Source organism: Spermophilus citellus (assembly GCF_964194105.1).
Source record: "Spermophilus citellus genome assembly, chromosome: 3".
Classification (NCBI taxonomy): domain Eukaryota; kingdom Metazoa; phylum Chordata; class Mammalia; order Rodentia; family Sciuridae; genus Spermophilus; species Spermophilus citellus.
This window is the reverse complement of record NC_138184.1, coordinates 182,501,798-182,524,432: the sequence shown is the minus strand read 5'-3', so window position 1 is coordinate 182,524,432 and position 22,635 is coordinate 182,501,798. Positions and strand designations below refer to the sequence as shown.

At 37.6% G+C, this 22,635-nt stretch overlaps 1 protein-coding gene across 5 annotated transcripts in view; it reads right to left on the bottom strand.

The window, feature by feature from the left end:
- CADPS2 (calcium dependent secretion activator 2) overlaps nucleotides 1-22,012 on the bottom strand; it is a 548,538-nt gene extending 526,526 nt beyond the window's left edge. For all 5 annotated transcript variants that reach the window (XM_081286753.1, XM_081286749.1, XM_081286750.1 and 2 more), the window contains exon 1: nucleotides 21,526-22,012. In XM_081286753.1, the coding sequence (XP_081142879.1) occupies nucleotides 21,526-21,864 (339 nt within the window). In that variant the 5' untranslated portion in view covers nucleotides 21,865-22,012. The remainder of the gene's footprint in view (nucleotides 1-21,525) is intronic.
- Nucleotides 22,013-22,635: the final 623 nt, after the last annotated feature.

The following is a 22,635-nucleotide window of genomic DNA, read 5'->3' as shown; positions in this document are numbered from 1 at the left end:
AACCCAAATTACTAACATACGGGATGAAAAAGGCAATATTACAACAGACGCTTCAGAAATACAGAAAACAATTAGAAATTATTTTGAAAACCTATATTCCAATAAAATAGAAGAAAGTGAAGACATCGATAAATTCCTTAAGTCATATGATTTGCCCAAAATGAATCAGGAGGAAACTCACAACTTAAACAGACCAATATCAATAGATGAAATAGAAGAAGCAATCAAAAGACTTCCAACCAAGAAAAGCCCAGGACCAGATGGGTATACAGCGGAGTTCTACAAAACCTTTAAAGAGGAATTAATACCAATACTTTTCAAGTTATTTCAGGAAATAGAAAAAGAGGGAGCTCTTCCAAATTCATTCTATGAGGCCAACATCACCCTGATTCCGAAACCAGACAAAGACACCTCAAAGAAAGAAAACTACAGACCAATATCTCTAATGAACCTAGATGCAAAAATCCTCAATAAAATTCTGGTGAATCGGATACAAAGGCACATCAAAAAAAATTGTGCACCATGATCAAGTAGGATTCATCCCTGGGATGCAAGGATGGTTCAATATACGGAAATCAATAAATGTTATTCACCACATCAATAGACTTAAAGATAAGAACCATATGATCATCTCGATAGACGCAGAAAAAGCATTTGACAAAGTACAGCATCCCTTTATGTTCAAAATGTTAGAAAAACTAGGGATAACAGGAACTTACCTCGACATTGTAAAAGCTATCTATGCCAAGCCTCAGGCTAGCATCATTCTGAATGGAGAAAAATTGAAGGCATTCCCTCTAAAATCTGGAACAAGACAGGGATGCCCCCTATCACCACTTCTATTCAATACAGTTCTCGAAACACTGGCCAGAGCAATTAGACAGATGAAAGAAATTAAAGGCATAAAAATAGGAAAAGAAGAACTTAAATTATCACTATTTGCGGATGACATGATGCTATACCTAGAAGACCCAAAAGGGTCTACAAAAAAACTACTAGAACTAATAAATGAATTCAGCAAAGTGGCAGGATATAAAATCAACACACATAAATCAAAGGCATTTCTGTATATCAGTGACAAAACTTCTTAAACGGAAATGAGGAAAAACACTCCATTCACAATATCCTCAAAAAAAATAAAATACTTGGGAATCAACCTAACAAAAGAGGTGAAAAACCTATACAATGAAAACTACAGAACCCTAAAGAAAGAAATAGAAGAGGATCTTAGAAGATGGAAAAATATACCTTGCTCATGGATAGGCAGAACTAACATCATCAAAATGGCGATATTACCAAAAGTTCTCTATAGGTTTAATGCAATGCCAATCAAAATCCCAATGGCATTTCTTGTAGAAATAGATAAAGCAATCGTGAAATTCATATGGAAAAATAAAAGACCCAGAATAGCAAAAACAATTTTAAGCAGGAAGTGTGTATCAGGTGGTATAGCGATACCAGATTTCAAACTATATTACAGAGCAATAGTAATAAAAACAGCATGGTACTGGTACCAGAACAGGCGGGTGGACCAATGGTACAGAATAGAGGACACAGAGACTAATCCACAAAGCTACAACTATCTTATATTTGATAAAGGAGCTAAAAACATGCAATGGAGAAAGGATAGCATCTTCAACAAATGGTGTTGGGAAAACTGGAAATCCATATGCAACAAAATGAAACTGAATCCCCTCCTCTCGCCATGCACAAAAGTCAACTCAAAGTGGATAAAGGAGCTAGATATCAAATCACAGACTCTCCGTCTGATAGAAGAAAAAGTTGGCTCCGATCTACAGATTGTGGGGACGGGCTCAAAATTCCTTAATAGGACACCCATAGCACAAGAGTTAATAACAAGAATCAACAAATGGGACTTTCTTAAACTGAAAAGTTTTTTCTCAGCAAGAGAAACAATAAGAGAGGTAAATAGGGAGCCTACATCCTGGGAACAAATTTTTACTCCTCACACTTCAGATAGAGCCCTAATATCCAGAGTATACAAAGAACTCAAAAAATTAGACAATAAGAAAACAAACAACCCAATCAACAAATGGGCCAAGGACATGAACAAACACTTCACAGAGGAGGACATACAATCAATCAACAAGTACATGAAAAAATGCTCACCATCTCTAGCAGTCAAGGAAATGCAAATCAAAACCACCCTAAGATACCACCTCACCCCAGTAAGATTGGCAGCCATGACGAAGTCAAACAACAACGAGTGCTGGCGAGGATGTGGGGAAAAGGGTACTCTTATACACTGCTGGTGGGACTGCAAACGGGTGCGGCCAATTTGGAAAGCAGTATGGAGATTCCTGGGAAAGCTGGGAATGGAACCACCATTTGACCCAGCTATTGCCCTTCTCGGACTATTTCCTGAAGACCTTAAAAGAGCACACTACAGGGATACTGCCACATCGATGTTCATAGCAGCACAATTCACAATTGCCAGACTGTGGAATCAACCCAGATGCCCTTCAATAGATGAATGGATAAAAAAAAATGTGGCATTTATACACCATGGAGTATTACGCAGCACTAAAAAATGACAAAATCACGGAATTTGCAGGGAAATGGATGGCACTAGAGCAGATTATGCTTAGTGAAGCTAGCCAATCCCTAAAAAACAAATACCAAATGTCTCCTTTGATATAATGAGAGCAACTAAGAACAGAACAGGGAGGAAGAGCAGGAAGAAAAGATTAACATTAAACAGAGACATGAGGCGGGAGGGAAAGGGAGAAAAAAAGGAAAATCACATGGAAATGGAGGGAGACCCTCATTGTTATACAAAATTACATATAAGAGTTTATGAGGGGAATGGGATAACAAACATGGAGGGAAATGAATTACAGTAGATGGGGTAGGGAGAGAAGATGGGAGGGGAGGGGAGGGGGGATAGTAGAGGATAGGAAAGGTAGCAGAATACAACAGTCACTAATATGGCAGTATGTAAAAATGTGATGTGTAACCGATGTGATTCTGCAATCTGTATTTGGGGTAAAAATGGGAGTTCATAACCCACTTGATTCTAATGTATGAAATATGATTTGTCAAGAGCTTTGTAATGTTGTGAACATCCAATAAAAAAAAACATTTAAAAAAAAAAGAACAATAAATAGATCCTTTCCCTTCAAACTGCCCCTCATCCCAAGCTCCCAAAGAGTAAAAGGACATCCCAGAGTTGAAGGACATGGTTCTATCTTCAGATATAACCAACAAAACCTTCTACATATTAAAAAAAAGCTAAAAAATTGTTTTACATTTTAGAATACCCAAGGAGAAAGACAAAAATATTAAAAGTGATTGAGAAAAGAAGAAATGGGTCATTTAAAAATGAATGAACCCAGACTTCAAACTTTTCATCAACAACACTGGATGCTGGAAGACGGGGCAGTACCATGCCTTCAAGCTTCAGAGGAGGATGAGTCCAACTCAGAATTCTATGCCTTGCCAATTTCCCTAGCAAGACAAAGAAAAGTTCAGACCTGCATGGAATCAGAAAATTTATCACATACTCTTTCTTACAAAGGTACATGGGGAAAGGTTCAAACAGAATGAGAGAATCAGAAAGCAGTGACTCCAATTCAAAAGAATTGTGGAGAGAGAATGATGACTCTTAGCATCTGTCCAAACACGGGTTCAGATTAGAGCAAGACAAAAGGCAGCCACAGGAAGGTCATATCTGGGGAAAAAGACAAAAGCAGAGAGATTAATGCTGTCCTCTGGAACAGTGATCCTCAAACCCACTACAACATGACATCCCATGTCCTGAGGATTCTCTCTGCCCTTCAGATCCACTCTGCCATGCTCTGTGCCTTGGGAGACCAGTGAATAACAGTCTATGCTTGTCAGGTTCTTTTTGATTTTCCCTTTTGGTGAGGTACCAGCACAAAATCAGAGGCAGAGAAAAGAAAGATGGAAGATCTATTCCTTTGGCTCCTTCCCTGACACACAGGGTTTGACAGTAACTGGATTCCTCATGTGCCAAAGCTCTGTCACTCAGCGGCTTCCACAGTGGAAACTCCCACCCCGTTTTGGCTGCAGGTCCTTCCTTGTGCCCATTTAGGCTGCAGGCAGTAAGGGTTTACCTCCATGTTTAATCTCTGTCTGCTTCCCCATCCTTCACAGGTTCCCCAAGTCCTGTCCAATTCTGTAATGTATTGTCACTTGGAGAGGGACAGCTATTTCCTGCTGAATTATAACAGTTAACTACCCCTTTGAAAATAGATAAATAATAACCCTTTTGGCCAACCAGAAATGAACTGTATAGCAAGGCTTTATTATCTGCACAGATATTCTCAAGAACAAAGAAATATTCATAACTGGAATAGAAAGCAATAAAATGAAATAATTGAAAAAGCATGTTGCAGCATGTAAATGCTTAGACATAACCAGTCTAGAAGACAAACTAGGTGTGCATACCCACAATATAATGAATACATCTGGGTTTAGGGAAGTCAGGCAATATTTTACTGAATACTGTCAACACCATTCTTTATTTCTGACATTTTGAAATAAGGGCTAAATAGTTTTTGTATATATCCATAAAATCAAGGAGCATGTGACAACTGAAAATGAAGTCTTGACACAGCATCCTGTACTGGGAAAACAAATATCACAAGCATTCTTGCAGTTGGTGACATTATTTTCCAAAATGGTGAGCAATTCAAGAGAGTTCCTAACAAAATAAAGTTTAGTATTCCCTCAATTTTCCCAGTTGTCAAAAAAAATATGTTTATTAAACAACACAAAAGATACTCTGTATTTCAGAAAGCATTATACATTAGGCTCAAATAATCATAAGGTGTTTATCTATATAAAAGATTAGCAGGATATTGAGTATCATATAGGATGAAACATCATTCTTCTTTGAGTATCATATAGAATGAAGCACCATTCTTCTAGAAATCTCCTTAAGATTTCTAGAATCCTGACTCTACCCACTAAATATCAATACCAAGCTCCAATCACTGGGAAAACCAAAAACACTCTCAAATTTTTTTCTTCAATGTCTACAAGGGCATTTTACCATCCCCACTGAGAACTGTTGATTTATAATTTGGCAATGAAGGAATATAGGTGGGTAAAGGAAAAAAAGAATACATGAAAAGAAACTCAATCAAAGCATGCCAAGTAATTGTGCAGAGAAAAGTGGTCAGTCTGGATCATGGAAACTCCATTAAGTAGTTTTCAATTTGTAGAATCAACTACTTAAAGTGCAGACATCATAATAATGGTTACAGGACAGACAATGAATCATCAACCTTGGAAGATTATTTTCCTCCCAGAAAAAAATGTCTGCATGCAGGTTCTGTTGGCAAAAGTTTGACTCGTGTGTCTGAGCTATTGTCTCAGAAATTCTCTGAGTATTTTCCTCATAGTCACAAGATGGTTGCTACAGTTCCAACAAGACTGTGCTGGCTCTGAACATCAAAGGATTATTGAAAAAGCAAAGCTAGCAATGTCTGTCTCCTGTCCATACACCAAACTTATACCACAAGGTCACCATCAGCTGCAAGGGAAGCTAGAACATCAAGTACCTTAGCTAGGACTGGAAATGGAGCAAGATGAAAAGAGGGAAAAAGACAACAGGCAATTAACACTCAGGCAATTATCACTCAGCAGAAAAAATATGGACACCACGTCTACAGAGGGAGGAAAATTAACTTAAATAAATTAGCTTAAACATGATATATATGATAGACATGAAAAACATGATAGACATTCACTTTCTCTCACACAGAAGTCTGAAATGGGTGGCAGCTCTCCTCTGCAAAGCTGTCAGGATCCCAGGCTCCTTCTAACTTGTTGCTCTGCCATCCTCAACAAGTAGCAACCCTTGCCCTATCTAAATGGCTATTCTAACTCCTGTCACACTGATAATCCAGCCAGTAGAAAGAGAAAAAGAGAGCAGGGAGGATCTGTTCCCTCACCTCCTTCAGGGATGGCTCATAGGTTTGCACACATCACTTTCATTCATACCCACTGGGCTGAATTTAGTCTCCTGGATACATCTAGTTGCAAGAAAAGCTGGGACAAATCAGGATCCTTCTGACCTCAAGTCAGCTACTGAAGAGTCTTTGGGACAATCATGTAAGCCACATACTTGATCCTATTCTGGAAAGACTCACTTTCACTCTAAGACACATCTCAGCAGTCTCTGGCCCATCTTCTGAATCATGTAAGAACAAAGACATTGTCTCTACAAATATCTTAAGACTGATGATCTCAAGGGACCTGGTGTGGAGAAATAACAAAGAAATAACAAAGCTGGATTGACCCACATTACTCCATGGACAATTATGTTCAGTCCCACTGCTGGTGAAGAGGAGAGACGGGGAAGGTGAGAAATGTCAACTACCATGTACCAAATGAAAATTCTCCTACTTGTAAAAAGGGGAAAGCGAAAATAACCATACTCCAAGTAGAAGAAAGGAGATCCAGATACTTGTGGGAGTGAGCCAACCTCCTCCTCCAGACACACCTTGTAGGAATGATGGTTAAAATCTAAAAAATGAAGAAAGGTAGCATAGGCCTCTTATTTCAATTTATGAATTATTAGCTAGAACAATGAAAAGCAATAATATTTAAAATGGAGTGAAACTAACAATTAAGAGTTTAAATGGGTAGGAATGGGGCTGGGAACTGTTGCTTTTTGATGTAAATTCTATATGGTCCAGACTTTTCACCACACAGATATATTTATTATTTAAAAAAAAACACTTAAATATATTCAGCTATTCTATTATCTCAAAATAGCACATTTTTGTCCTAAGGTTCACTACAAGGTACTTATGAACTTACTAAATAACACTGAGTGAATACTCTGCCTATATTCTATACCACCTGCAGCTATCACCCTATTCAAATCTGTACTGGGGAAGCCCAACAGGTCCTCCTGCTTCCACTCTTGTCCACTAGAGGGGGTGACTTAAATTCCAAGTAAACAGCATCCCCCAAAGTAATTCTACGTAGTGGCACTATATACTCTCAGATCAGACTTGAAAGGTCTTTTAAAATCTTAATCAGATCATTTTCCTCACCTGTTCAAAATTTCCAACAGCTTATCACCACACTTAAATTCTGAGCATTTTACTGTGGCCTGAAGAACTTCCATAAGCTAACCACTGTCATCCTGTTAAACATTTTTGTCCACCTCTCCCTGTGCACTCTACTCTAGTCATCTTGAACCTCTTTGCTATTCTTTTTAAGAAAACCATATTTATTCCACCTCAAGGCATTTTATACTTTCTGTTAAAGTCAGCTTGAATACTTTCCTCACCCCCTCCCATCTCCAAGTAGCTCAACCCTTCTCTTAAGTCCTGCTCAACAGCTATTTGCTCCTCTGTGTACCCAGGCACCCTATCTGAAATAGCTACTGATAGCAGGTCCTCCCACCATCTTCCTTAATAAGAATGTATACACATGTATCTGTTGATCACTCATCTCCAATACTGGAGGATCAGCTTCAAAGGGGCTTCCAGTCCACACCTATACTTCAATATCTAAAATAATGCTGTTCAAACAGCTGTTCAAATGTTGCTCAGTATTTGTTGACTAAATTAAAAATGCTTTGTAGAGTGAATTTTTTTTCCTGTTAATTATTAGAAGATTTAAACAGGAAATTCTGTGAGCTTCTACATCATGCCAGGCACTGTACCAGGTGCTTTTCAGGAATTTGTTACATAATAGATTATGTAAAAATGTACAGCATTTGCTAAAGCAAGTACTGTTTCACAAGTATTGCATTCCATAGATGAGGAGCAGCAACTCAGAAAGGACAAGGAATGGCACAGCCCTACTGTCCAATAGATAGGGTTCCCACAACAACATAAGAGATTGAAAATGGGAAAGTCAGAAAGGAAACGATGCAGGAGGGGAGAGATACATAACTACTGAGCTAAAATATATATATTACAACCTGGTTTCATTTCTCTTTTAAGTTATGTATGCCATCATTTGCATAAGTACTTTAAGTTTCCTTTTTTTTCATTCGCAATTGAAATGAAAACAACCAAACTTAGTAAGTACCCCATTGATGTTGAAGACTCACTGTGGGCAGCATACTTCATGGTCTTTGTCTCTACACCACATTTGAAAGGTATGCTTATCATTTTTCAATTCACTTTTATAAAAAACAAAAGCATAACAAATACACATGGAAGTTATATATATATACACACACACATACTTATATGTGTATATGTGTGTGTGTATATATATATATATATATATATATATATATACACACACACACACACACACACACACAGTTATGTGAATACATATAGTTCCCCCACCCCCCCCCAAAAAAAAGTCTATACAAAGAGCAACACACTGCTGAAGCTTAATTGTTGGGTGGGAAAGCTATGAAGTAAAAACTCAAGCTGTTCACCAGCTAAACTAAGAAAGGCTGAATTCAGCACACAAAATACATACAGTTTAAGAATGTCAGTATGTGGAAAAGTGGGTTGTGTGAAATTAAACCTAAAATGGGTTCCTAGCGTCTCTACATTGGGGTCAACACCATCCTGTTAGGTCCACCTTAGCTAGCCTCTCTGGGGCACCTGGCTAAGAAGCTCTTTCCACAGTTTCTGTGACCCAGACCATCCCAGTTCTCTTATGTCTGTCTGGTTGTTCTTTCTCCATTTCCTTTGTCATTTCAACCTTCTCCCCTGTCTTACATCCTGAAGTTCTTCATGGCCAGTTGTTCAAATCTTCTTAGGTCACCTCATCCGAGGCCATGTTTGATAATTACTATCCATAACATAAGACAATCCTCAATTTTAATTCTGGTGCCCATTCATCCCCTCAGCACCAAACAATTGGCTTTTTCACCTCTACTTATTTGAAGGATCATAAATTCAACCCACCTATTACATTTCAGGCTCTTATAGTAAGATCTATGGTGGATTAAACTGTATTTCTCCCAAATCACTTATCTCTTCAATAGTTGTAAGGAGATAAAAATGAAGGGGGGAAAGTCAAGTTCAAAGTATAGGATTCAAGATCTGGTGACCAAACTTCCATGGGCATTTCTTATGGTATGATACACCTAAGTCACATGACTAATTTTTCAAAATTACTGGGACATTTTAGACTTCTCCTCTGTCACAGGTATATTTTTCTGAAACGATGAACTTCATTATAAATAAGTAGGAAGTTTTATCTCTTTGGAGAAAGCCTTAAATAGAAGTTCATTATATAAAATACATAAAAATAGACTGGGCCTAGTTGAAGCAGGGATATAAGGATAAGAATGGTCTTCTTCTCAATCTCCTGCTTACTACTGATTAGGAATACAGACAACCCTTCTAATTAAAAAAAAAAAAAATGAAAGCTTCATGCTTGGAGGCTTGAGTTGTCTTGTTACATTTCAGAATTCTTTGATGATATTCAGCACTTCTTAAACACTTAGCTAAAACAGTATTTTGAGTTTTAGATATTTTTTTTTTGGTAGAGAACCAAATTAAGACTCATCTCCTTAAATAGAATTTGGAATATATTTCCCTTAATTTGAAGTAGTAAGAATGCAAGTTTCATGGTAGCAGAATTTCTTTTTTCCACTTTCCAATAAAGCAAATTCATGTAGATCCAGAAATTTATATATTTTTCAAAAGGGCAACAACACTGTAGACTAAAGATAAAACTATAACCCAGTTTCCAAAGTAATGTCTACTAACTTTGTAAACCAGGAATAAAATTGGAAATGTAGCCTCTTAAAACACATGTGCTCTGCCCTTTAAGTCATAACAGTAAGCATACCATAGAGTCCAGCAGGCGAAGGCTAGTACAGTGTCATTCCTCAGGTCCCTAGGTCCAGGAAGAGACAGCCAAGTGCCCTGAAACACAGGCAGCCAGAGCCCCTGAGAGTGATCTTAGGAGAAGGTAACACACACACACACACACACACACACACACACACACAGTTCCTGGCACACCCTATATATTAAAAAGGTAACAAAGAGTGTCCATGTGGCAAATGAAAGTAAACAAAATCCAAAAGAAGAAGAAAATAGTAAACAAAAGGGAAAGCAATAATATTAGACATTAGTGATGACTAAGAAAATGTTTCAAATCCCTTTACTAAGCAAAGATCAGGCAAAAAATGTATAAAATAATCTTATGCAATATAGAATATCTATATATACACACATATAGATGCATATGTAGATATGTATATATACATGGTTAAATGTGCATATGTAGGTGATTATGGGTGTGTATGTAATATGGATATTTATGTCTCTGAGAAACATGCCCAAACAAAAGAAGTTTCAGTCTTAAATCTCAACCAAATAGAGTCCTTGTCTAATATAGGCATAAAATGAATCAAAGGGAGTTACTTTTTAGTAAGTTTATACTTATGAATCTGGACACTGCTCAGGTTGGCATCAAAATTCATGAGTTAGATATGACTAGAAATGCAAAATAAATTAATACACTATATAGAATAGCTTATGACAGAAAAATACAAAAATATAGGAATGATTACTGTAATAATGCTATTTATTGAACATATAGCAAACTTTAATCCCTATGACAGAATACACACCGAATGTGCTAGAAAACTTAAAACTAATTATATACTATAACACTAAGAATAGTCAGTAAACCACTTTCTCTGCCAACACAAAATTTAAAATCTATTAATAAAAAGAAAACAAAAATTCTCAAATACTTGAAATTTTTAAAGTACTCTTTTGATTAACTATCTTGTTCAAGGAAAAAGAAAAAAATTGAAAGAGGATTGAATATTTCATTAAAAATAAGTTTCATACTAAAACATATGAGCTGATGCCAAACTGTATTGAGATAAATTTATAGCTTTGTCTATTTTCATTATATTACAACAAAGCAGAATATAATAATCCTAACCAAGAAGTCAGATGAAAGAAATATACTCTTATGATTTCCCTTCCCTAAGCCTCCTTAAAAAGGAAAAAGAATTCAGTCCGAGACTATTGATTATTGGAAGAACAGATTTCATAAACAGGTATATTTCTACAGACAAGATGATTTGACAAATCTAATGAAGATTTTCAAAAGGGAAAATATACTCTAAAGACTTGTAATCAATGTAAAAGAAAGAGAAAATAAATTCAATTCTTTGTTAATAAACTTGAAAATATGACTGATTTTCTGAAAGCATTCAATTATCACTTTTTTTTGACCTGAAATAAGAAGGAATTATAATCACCAAAGAAGAAAATAAAAGAAAAAAATCTAAACTAAGTTCTAGATGTAGATAATTTAATAAATAAATTCTTCCCAAAGTACAAGTAGTTATACACTCTTCAAAAGCAAAGATAAAAGTAAACCGTTTCTCACTTCACATCATTGTTCCATAAAACCAAACCTGTGATGACAACAGGTCAAACCAGAAAGTAATAAATCTTTCTCTTATGACTATCAGTGTAAAAAAGAAGAAATAAAACTATGGGGAACTAAAATATCAAAGGTATGTTAAAAAACTCATAATCAGAAATTATCTTGAAAATGCAAATATGGCTTAATAACAGGAAACCCAATAATCCAATATGGAAACACTAACAAAACTAAGCAATCAATCACCTCAATTGATGAAGAAAAGAAATTTGATAATATTCAACATCAACTCCTGATTTTTTATCCTATTAATGCAATAAAAATAAAATATAACTATTTAATAATGAAAATACCCATCCTAAATCCTAACCAACAATATGTAATCTGGAAATGTACCAAATGTACCAAAATACATACACAATATGGTAAAGTACCCAAAACATTCCCCAATAAAGATTAGAGAAGGGTGTTGGTAACAAGTACAAATATTGTTCTGGACATTTTAACAAGTAGTGACATAAAACACAAGGAAGGTATAAATACTGGAGAGGACCAGATAAAGTCACCCCTATCAGCACGATTCGACTCCCTATCAGAAAACCTAGAAGGATCAATGATAAACAACACAGTTTACTGTGTACAATCAAGATGAGCAATTATAACAACAACAAAAATCAGAATTTTAACATTATGCTAAGTGAAATAATTCAGATTCAGAAAATCAAGGACCAGATGTTTTCTCTCATATGTGGAAGTTGGGAGGGGGGAGACAAAAAAAGAAAAAAAAAAACACCCATAAAAAGATGGGGGAGGGGGACCTCATGAAAATAAAAGACCAATAAAGAAGAAAGGGATGTAGGTAAGGAAGGGAGGGCACAGGAAAGTACTAGGGAATGAAATCTACAAAATTCTGCTACATATAGTATAAATATACACAATGAATCCTGTAAATTACATAAAATATATATAATGTACCAATTAAAATAACCAATATGTATATTTTTATACATAACGAGCCAATTAAAATAATAGTAATAGGAAAGAGATCAGTAGAGTAGAACAAGTGGATTGAGGTGGAATGGAAAGGAATGTACTAGAGAATGGGACTGATCAAATTATGTCCATGTACAAAAATGGCATAATAAATCCCATTATGATGTATAATTATAATGCAACAAAAAAGTTTATCACTTATCCAAAATTGAATAAACAAAACAGGAAATGATGAGTCACAATAGGAACAAAATATACTTTTAAATAACCTACATTATAAATGCAAGGGGTCAACATAATGAAAACTACAAAACATTACCCAAAAATAAGAGGCTTGACTAAGTAAAGAGATATGCTCTGCTCCTGGAAGACTGGATATAATAAAAATACCATTGTTTTTCAAACAGGCATTTAAATTGGCAACTAAAAGTGAGAGCATTTAAAGTGAAGTATATGCATGCAGTGGGTACAACATCAAGAAAATTATACACATCATCTCCTGCAATCATAATAGGAATTCTGTGGTGTGACTATCCCCACTTAACAAATGAAGTACCAGGGCGCAGAGAAATGCAATGTGTTCATACAATGAAAGAGTGCGAGAGAAGAACGAGACTGAGCAAATATTTTGTCCAGGTGTCCTATTTTTAAAAAGGGGTAAGAAAGAGAATAATAATGAAAGGGAGGAATTTTTTATACAGGAGAGTGAATTAATCCCATCAGAAAATAGTATAATATAGTTATCATAAATCAAAATTATAGAACAAAATTACACGATGTGGTCCATAGGAAAAAATAGATTAATGTATTCAATTAGGTAACTCAGAAAGGCATGTAAGGAAAAAATTCACATATAAATTACTGAACATGAGCCCATGAAAGAATTTGTTTTTACTCCCTATGCTATATCCTCAGATATATGTGGTTAGTGTAAAACTCTCACATTATTGGCTCAATAAATAGTTGACAAGTGAATTTATGAAGGAAACAACATAATTAATTTGGTCTTAAAGCTCAATAAAAATTAGACTGCAACAACTGCATAGCTATTTGTGAGAAAAAATAAATTCAACACCTCACCTCAAACTTTCATTCCAGATGGGTAACTGATTATTGTCTAAGAGCATAAATGAGAAATAAGAAGTTATTAAGACCAATTAAAGTGAATCTAAAAACCAAATGAAAGGCAGATTACAGAAATACCCTCCGCAAAGGAACACTAACCTTCCTATATTAGCGATTAATAAGCAAAACCAAAATGTCAATAGAAATATGGGAAAAGGACATTTGAACACACACAGACACACACATTCATCCTCACAAGCAATCACAAAGGATCAAATTACATATCATTTCAGCTACTAGACAGCTTTAAAGCACCCAGACCCTTTGCCCCAGTAACACTTCTATTGTAAAAATTCATCACCAACTTCAAGGTTATAAAAATGAAGATATTCAAGCCATAACACTTACAAACTGAAGTCATAAAGTTTCTAGGAGCAAAGCGGAGAACAATGATGCTTTCCAAAGTAGAAAGCTCCCAAGCGCAAATCAGTGATTAATACAATAATGCAATTTGAGGAAATCAAAGACTGTCCTGTACTTCTCCTGTACTGTCCACTTGATGAGTGCTAGAATTTTGAAGATGGCAGAAAAATATCAAAATGTTCATAAATAAATCTTTATTTAAATAATTCTAAGAACTTTACTGAATAAGACAATTACTTGGGAATGCCTTCCAATGTTGGTTTTTTGTTTTCGGGCACTGGGGATTGAATCTAGGGGTGCTTCATCACCAAGCTACAAAAGAGCCCTTGTTTATTTTTATGTTTATCGTGAGACAGATTCTTGCTAAGATGTTCCTGAGGCTGCCTCAAACTTGTGATCCTCCTGACATTAGCCTCCCAAGCCATGTGCACCATCGTGTCCAGTTTACTTTTTGAAAAACCTGTATGCATTACTAATGCATACACAGAGGAAACACTCTGCCCACTAAAGCTCTTGTAAGACCTCTGTGAAAGTGACTCTTCAGTTGGGTATTAGTGTCATGGCCAACTTTGAGATTTCACTGTGTCCTCCCTCCCAGTTCAGTTTGGAATGGAAAGCACCATTCATGCTCAGCATCTAATATTTACTTTCTGTCATTGCTAATGTAGTAATCTATCCATGGTCTTATAATGAATAAATTACAAGTGCTAATGTAATTTAACAGCCTCCAGCTTATCACCTAATTAAGGCACCTTTTAAAAGTCCAAATACATATGCATGGGCTTCCCTCTGTCCTAACTCAAGGAACTCCAGATTATAACTTAGATGTCCTTTTTTGTTCCTTGCTTAGAATATCACTATTGCCTTTTCCTTAGTATGGAACAACCATTTAATTGCTCAGTAGCCGCACTCATTATTGCAAACACTTTCCCCTTTCCTAGATGAAAATAAGCTATTTTTCCTGTAGCTTCTCTTTAGTGGTTTTCAACCTTAGCTTTACATTGAAATCACCTGGGAAACTAAGATTATACCCCCAGAGACTGATTTAATTAGTTGGTGGTATAACCTGGATAATAGGATTTTTAAAAGCTCTCCAGGTGGTTCTAACATGCAGCCAAAGATAAGAATCATAATTTTTCTTAAGAAAGGAAATCATATAAAAACCTTTAGGCAGTCTGAATACAGTGATCATAAAATGTTAGAGATTTGGGACAATAATTCCACAATGTAATGCTAACCTACGCTTCAAATTCTATGGAATATGTCCTTTGTCCCAAGGATATGTCTACTTTTTACCATCATTATTCTTTTCCTGCCTAAAAACTGAAATAGCATCATGGGTATGTAACCCACCTCTTACTTCCTAATCAAATAAGGTCTCATTAATTTGAAATGCATTTAAGTAGCACCATAATTCAAAAGTAGCCTGCTTCATAGGTTACGATATCTGGTAGGATTTTTCCACTCCAAATTCCCATACTTTATCACCTGGCCATCAGTTTAATCACTTTTGTCTTGAATGTCTTTAATGACCTACAAACTGTGTTGTTTATCTCAGGAGACTACAAATGAAGCTGTTTCCATTTGAAACAAAACAAAAAGAAAGAGAACACACAATTTTAATATTTTATTTCACTTTAAAAGTAGTCATCATATATCAAAACAACAGCTAACTTCATTTTTTAACTAAAGAAGCAAACAGCAATATCAATTAATCCATTTGAGTTCTCATTAGCACAACTCATTTCACCAAACTAGGTGCTGTGGTGTTGGGACACTTGTGGAGGGTGAGACGAACCAGGTGAAGCAACAAGCATCTCTCTCTCTGAGATATCATTTATTTATTTATTTATTTATTTTGCATTACAATTCTGAATACACCATTATACAATAATTCATCATATCTCTGATTATATATAAGGTATGTTGACACCAAATTCACATCTTCATACATGAATTTAAGTCCTGCCTGAGGACTTTCTTTAATGCCTCACTTCAGACTCATTCTCCAGAGGACAAGGTATTCCCTTATCAGAGAATAAATGATCCTATCTCCCTCAGAGTGTGGCTTTTTAGACTACTACGAAGTTGGTTGGAAACCTGCAGGCAAAAAAGGCATACTGTGGGGTTTTCAATGCTATTTTCTTGCCTCTGAGGTCTGGTACTGACAGTAGGAAGATTTATTTGAAGTCATAAGTTCCATACCAATAGGTATGTCCATTTTTATGGTTTTCTTTAGAAGGATAGTGTGAGCCCTGGAGTTCTCAGAATATGTTTTAGGAACACTGGTTTCCAAAGAGTGAGAGACATTTTTATTTTGCCTTTATATTATCTTTCCTCTACACTAATTCTTTGAGACATTAACTAAATCTAGGCTTGTGTGTATCCTAACATGTAGTAAGTTCTTATATGACGTGCACTATGCTAATAACATTCAGCACCAGGCCACAGATGTGTTTTAAGCTTCAAAGGTAAGGCAACATACCACTCAGTACAATGGCTGTAAGAAAAGTGATCCCAGCCTTTGCAAATCTGTAGCTCATTTATTATAAAGTTGGCCCTTTCCCTGAGCTCCTGAGTGTGGGAATAACCTAAGCAGTCAGAAGACTTGGGAGTGGGGGGAGGGGGGACTACTATTTCCAAAGTGAGAGAAAGGGGTGACTTTACTGAACAGGAAAGGTAGCAGAATACAACAGTCACTAATATGGCATTATGTAAAAATGCGAATATGTAACAGATGTGATTCTGCAATCTGTATTTGGGGTGAAAATGGGAGTTCAAAGCACAATTTGAGTCTAATGTATGAAAGATGATATATCATGAACTATGTAATGCGATAAATAATCAATAAAAAAAAAAAAAGAAAAAAAAAATAAAATGCTTGATGGGACCAGACATGTTTCAAGGTTTTTTGTTTTGTTTTGGTAGTGTGTGTGTATATATATATATATATATATATATATATATATATATATATATATATATATATATAACAATATATACTCAAGAGTCAGGTATAGTGGCATATGCCAATAATCCCAGCAGCTCGGGCAGCTGATACAGGAGGATCACAACAACGCCAACCTCAGCAACTTAGCCAGACCCTAAGGAAGCTGGCAAAACACTGTCTCAAACTAAAAATAAGATAAAAATGGCTGGGGAATGTGGCTCAGGGTTTAAGGGCCCCTGGGTTCTACCCTGGTACCAAAAGAAAAGTATCCTGGAGATGGGACCCAAGTCTAGATATAAAATTCATTTGTTTTATATATACTTTATACACGTAGACAAAAGGTAATTTTATACAATATTTTTAGTGTGCCTGTGTTTTGACTGTGACTGGTCAGATGATGTCAGGCCTGAAATCTTCCACTTGTCAACATTCAGATAGTTTCAGACTTTGAAAGATTTTGGATTTTCAGATTATTGATGCTCAACCTTTATAATATTCAGATGAGAGAATTGGAGGCAAAAAGAAAATTACTGAATATTACTTTACTCAATACTATTTTTCCTAATGCTCTCCTGCAGATCAGTTTTACCTAAGAAAATTTTATGCAGCTTCACAGTATTATTTGTATATACTTCTCAAACTCAAAATTATGAAGGAAAATTATGCAAAGTGGTAGGAGTCATTATATAAAATGGTTTACTGAATAAGGCACATTTCCTGTGCCTTAATAAGGCGGCACAGGAAATAATAATAATAAGACACAATTGCAACACATAGAAATGCAAAGAACATGAGCATGTGGACCATATGGAAAGTTATTAGGAGACATGTTAATCTTTTTAATTCCCTCTTCATTTTTTTTTCTAGTTAAAAAATTAATAGTTGGCTCCTTTCCAACATTACTTTTACTAATATAAACAAAAATAATGAAAAGAGAAATCAGTGACTACAAACTTATAGACCTGTTTAACCCAAATTATGATCACTTTAAGTAAGATGCACCATAAATGTGGTTTTGAATTCAGACTGGCAACCGGCAAATATACCTCCATAAGAGAATATTCTTAACCCCTTCAATGTTGACCATTTTGCTTATCATAGTGTCCCTACCTTTTAACCTCCAAGGACCCTTTTATTATTTTTCCCCAGGTTCTTAATGATTTCAATAATTGCCTTTGTTAAGTATACATGATACGCTTGGCTGTGATATTGTTGTTCTTGTTTCAACACTAATCCCACCTTTACCAATGATCCAAAGTCTTGCAAACTTCATAACTGTTAGCACTCTGATGGCATAAAGTTAATCAAGAAAAATAAATAAGCACTGCGGCTTATAAGCACTATTCACCATTGAAAACAGTTTGTGGTGGCTGTGACTTCATACTCCTATCATGCATGCAGCCCTGGATATGTTCACTTGGGCAGTGTCACCACAGTATGGTGCTCTCACATTATCTAGCCCATATTCACCCCAGATTGGAGAGAATCAGAGGGCATGACCAGCATAAGCTGACAATTCTTACTCTTCCGAGTTGAAATAGCCTGGCCAAAAGCAAAGAAATACATATTTTTAGTTAACTTTGAGTTTAATGATATTAAGCTCTCAAAAACAGTTTCTGGACACAATTCTTACTAGTTTTGTGGGCCATTTTAGACAAGTGAAAAAATAAAATAAAACTGTGGCTCAGCTCTTGTTCATAAAGCTATCCAGCCCTACAATAAAAGGGCTTTGATGAGAATCCTGAGTCCTGGTCTTCAGGGTAAAACTCTTCTCTGTGATTAATTTTCTTCACTTACAAAATGAGGACCCTTTCAGATCTCAGTTTCTGAGTCTCCAAATTCTCAAAGTTGGGAGAAGTGAGTAAGCAGCAATATGCATTTCAATGACAACAATTTAAGCTATTAAATCTTTTTATTGGATGTCTGATGACTTCTAGATACAGAATAAAAATATACAATGGATTAGTGATTTTGCAATTATCCTGTTATGTCTTTTATGTAATCCAACTGTATAATTCAAGATTTAAAGTAAGTTTTTGGCATTAATTATTGGCTTGTGCGTCAAATTCACATGAACATAGTTAAATTCCCATTTCATTTTGTCCTAGGAGGAAACTTGACTGCCAAGAATTGCTACAGCTCCCTTTAGCAAGCAGCATGCTTTGTAAAAGGGAAAAAACAAAGTGGAGGGGCCTTTTGAATAAGTCTTGAATACAATCCTTGCATTGATATACAGCCTTCCCCTAAATAAAAATTTAAAAATTCATTAAAATTCATCTGATTATGCTTGATAGTCTCAACATTTAGAAAACAAACATTTTTAAGCATTAAAATATTTTTGCACAGAATATATGTGGAGCCTTGCTTCTTTTTTGAAGTTTGGAGTTATTTTTGGTAATCTCTAGATAAGGTTATATCAATAGTCTCCTCCATAGTACTGTGAATGCACCTGGTTACCAATTCAAATAATTTCTGGAGAAACAAACATTATATTTGAACAGAAGTCAGAGAGATCTACACTATTTGAACAACTAAGGGAGACTCTCCAATAACAAAAAGCAACAAGTACTCACAGTACAAGTCAACTACTAGTAAGCAACTTTTTGCAAAAGCATATTCAAGCGTAATGTTCCAAATAGAAACAGATTCGATTCTACTGAACATTGGTTTTGGACTTAAACACACTAAAAACAATGTTAAGTATAATACAAAGGGTAAAAGTGAAGACTGGTTGACTCTCCAATACTATGTATGGGTTGATACTACAACATAAATGTGAAAACTAAAGAATAACTACTAAAGTAGGCAGCTGTTTGACCTAGAGTTGAGAAGATGCAATGGGTGAGTACCTGGGAACAGACTCAGCTCAAGCAACAAATAAGGACATATGGTCTCATCTAGGAGTGGAGTAGCAGGCTTACAAAAAAAAAAAAAAAAAAAAAAAAAAACCAGGCATTCAACCCTGACCTGAGGAACGGTGGCTTCTGTTGTGCCAAATGGTTTGGTCTGGGAAATGCTACTCTGATTTATTTCTCTGCTCCAGCATGAGATGTAGGCCTACAGGATTTCAAGATCTCTAAAGCTCTGTCTGTGAACTCCCTAAAGGGTTGGGTTACCTGAAGGATCTATGTGATAAGCCTTCTTCTGTTGAGAAGCACCCATAAAACACTTCAAGAAAATAAAGAAATCCAAAAGAGCTGTTCACTTTGTGCCTTCCCCACTTGGTACTGGGGAATGAACCCAGGGTACTTGACCACTATAATATGTCCCCAGCCTTTTTTAATATTTCTTTATTTTGACATAGTCTCACTAAATTTCTCAGGTTGGCCTTGAACTTGTAATCTTCCTGCCTTAGACTCCTGAGTTGCTGAGATTGCAGGTGTGTACCCAGCAGTCTGTGCCTGTTTGTAAAAGTTTCAAAGAACAGTTAATATAAAATCTATCATCTTAGAAAATTCTATGTAGTACAGTATTGTTAATTATAGGTAGTTTCATAGGTGTGTACTTATCACCAAACTCAATGAGTTGTATTCACTAAACATATACAGCATTTTCCATTTATCATACCTCAATAAAAAACATGTTGGGTAAATGGAGTTCAGAAGGGTTTGGGAGGAGGTGGGGGACTGTTAGAAAGGGATGGGGAGACTACATTTACTCCCACCTACAGTTATATTTCCAAAGTCAATTCAAAGGATATCCAAAACCTCAGAGAAATGCTTCACATTCTGAATTTACTACTACAGAAAATTTTTAATAAAGGACTGTGCATCTAGGTATGCCTTAAGCAAACTACAATCTCTCTGGTTCTCCTGCTATTGCCACAAACTAAAGGGACTGTTACCGAATTTTACAAAACCTTCCAGGTTCAGCATTCTATTAAAAAGATTTCCTAGACAGTTTCTATTGTAAACATTTATCCAATTATGGCAATTCGAGTCATTACCTTTGTCTACATAGAGCATTAGACCCCTGGGATCTTGTTTCAAAACTCAAGTTGGCAAACATTTCTCCTGATACAAACTCCTTCTCTTTGTGCCGAAAGAGCCCAAAACAAAGCAATTGCACCAATCCATTATTTTTCATCAATAGTGGGTTTCAGCAGGCCTGTCCAGGCCAGGAATCACTTACCCACAGCCTCTCTACAAAGCTGTACCTTCTACAGTGTTTGCATTTGATGTCCTGGCTATATGAAAACACAGGTAACTTATAAATTTAACTTTGTTGTTTTTTTTTTTTTTTTTTTTTTTATTCACCAAGGAAAATTCTACCCTTTCCCCCTAGTGAAGATCTCTCTACCTAACAGAAGAGTGCTCAGACTCCACCTGTTTCACCTAGCTACGCACTCATTCTGACCCACAGCAAAGCCCAGTTCCAGCAACACCACACCAGGCTAGGTGAGCAGGAATGCACCACTGCAGGTAGAAATTGAAGTTGATGGGAGTTGCATTCTAATCCGACCATAGCCCAGCCAGCTCAGGTGCAACTACTGCAGGGTGGCCACTGTAGGTCCGTCTGTCTGGGTTACAAGGGTGGTGAAGCTGTCAGCGCGGGCCAGAGGGATATGTATCCGTTGCAGCCTCATACCCGGCAGACGAAAGCACTGTCTTGCCCCAAAGATTCCCTTGTCCCCAAAGACTAACAAAAATATAGTATATCCTGCCGTTTGCAGAGGACGGAGGCAGGTGCCCCGGAGCTCTCCCAAGAGAAACCCCGGGAAGAAGTGGCAGTAGGAGGCACCCGGTCCTGCAACTCACCTTCTGTTGCCTCCGGGCCATGTCAGTGGGCTGCTTGGCGTTGAAGGGGTAAGCGATGCACCTCACCACGAAGACATAGAGCTGCAGGCGGATCCTGCGCTCCTGCTCTTCGTCCAACTGTCTTTCGGGCTCGTCTCGCCCCTCGCTGAGCACAGAGGGGCTCGGGCTTACGGGTCTGGCTGCGCCGCCGCTGCCCGAACGCCCCGGCGCGTCCCGCCGCCCTTCCCGAGCCGGGGCCGGCGGCGCTCGCTGAGAGCCGCCGGCCGCCACCAGCACATCGCGGCTCTCCTCTTCCAGCCCCTCGTCCGACTCCTCTTCGCTGGAAGACGGGTCCAGCATGGTTCTAGGGGAGCCCCGCCGCTTGGATCGTCGCCCCCAGGCGTCTCACCCGCGGCAGCTGCACCCGCGGGTTCGAGGGAGCCGCGGTGCTGGCAGCAGCGGCCGCAGAGCGAAAGGGAAACTGGCCAGGGCTTTCCGGACACGTCGAGTTAGATACAGGAGTGTTTCCTACCACCAGGGCGAAAGGGGCGGGCAGGAGCCGGAGGAGGACCGGGAGGGGGGAGAAGGGGAGCCGCCGGGATTGAATAGGCGGAGTTAGCGTTGGGGGTGAGCCTTAGCTCCTCGGGAATTGCTTGGCCATCCCGGAACCCGCCGGCCCTGTGCTCCCTCAGAGCCCGAAGGCAGAGCGGCCGCGCGCCCTGGCGCAGGTGGGGAACCTGTGGCGCCTACAACAAGCAACACGTGGAATGGAATGTTGAGGAGCGGGCACGGGGCCGTGGAGTGCGCGTGCGCGTGCCGCTACCGCGGCCGGGGCCCAGGTGCCTGGGTGCCTGGGCGCCTGGGAGCACAGTTTGCAAAGGCAGGGAGTGGCTGCGTGGCGGGGCTAGGTGAGCGCCCACCTGCGGCTGCTAGGACTGCGGTGCCCCACCACCCTTCACCTTTCTATACGCACTGCCACACGCTTTCTGAGGAGATTGGAGTGGGGTTGGGGGCGGGGAGGGCAACTCTCCGACCTGAACCTAATGCCCAGAGTTGAACCTGAGCGCAAAAAAAGTGAGACCAGGACCGTTCACTTCAAAATATAGTTTCGACGAGATTGAAAAGTCTCTC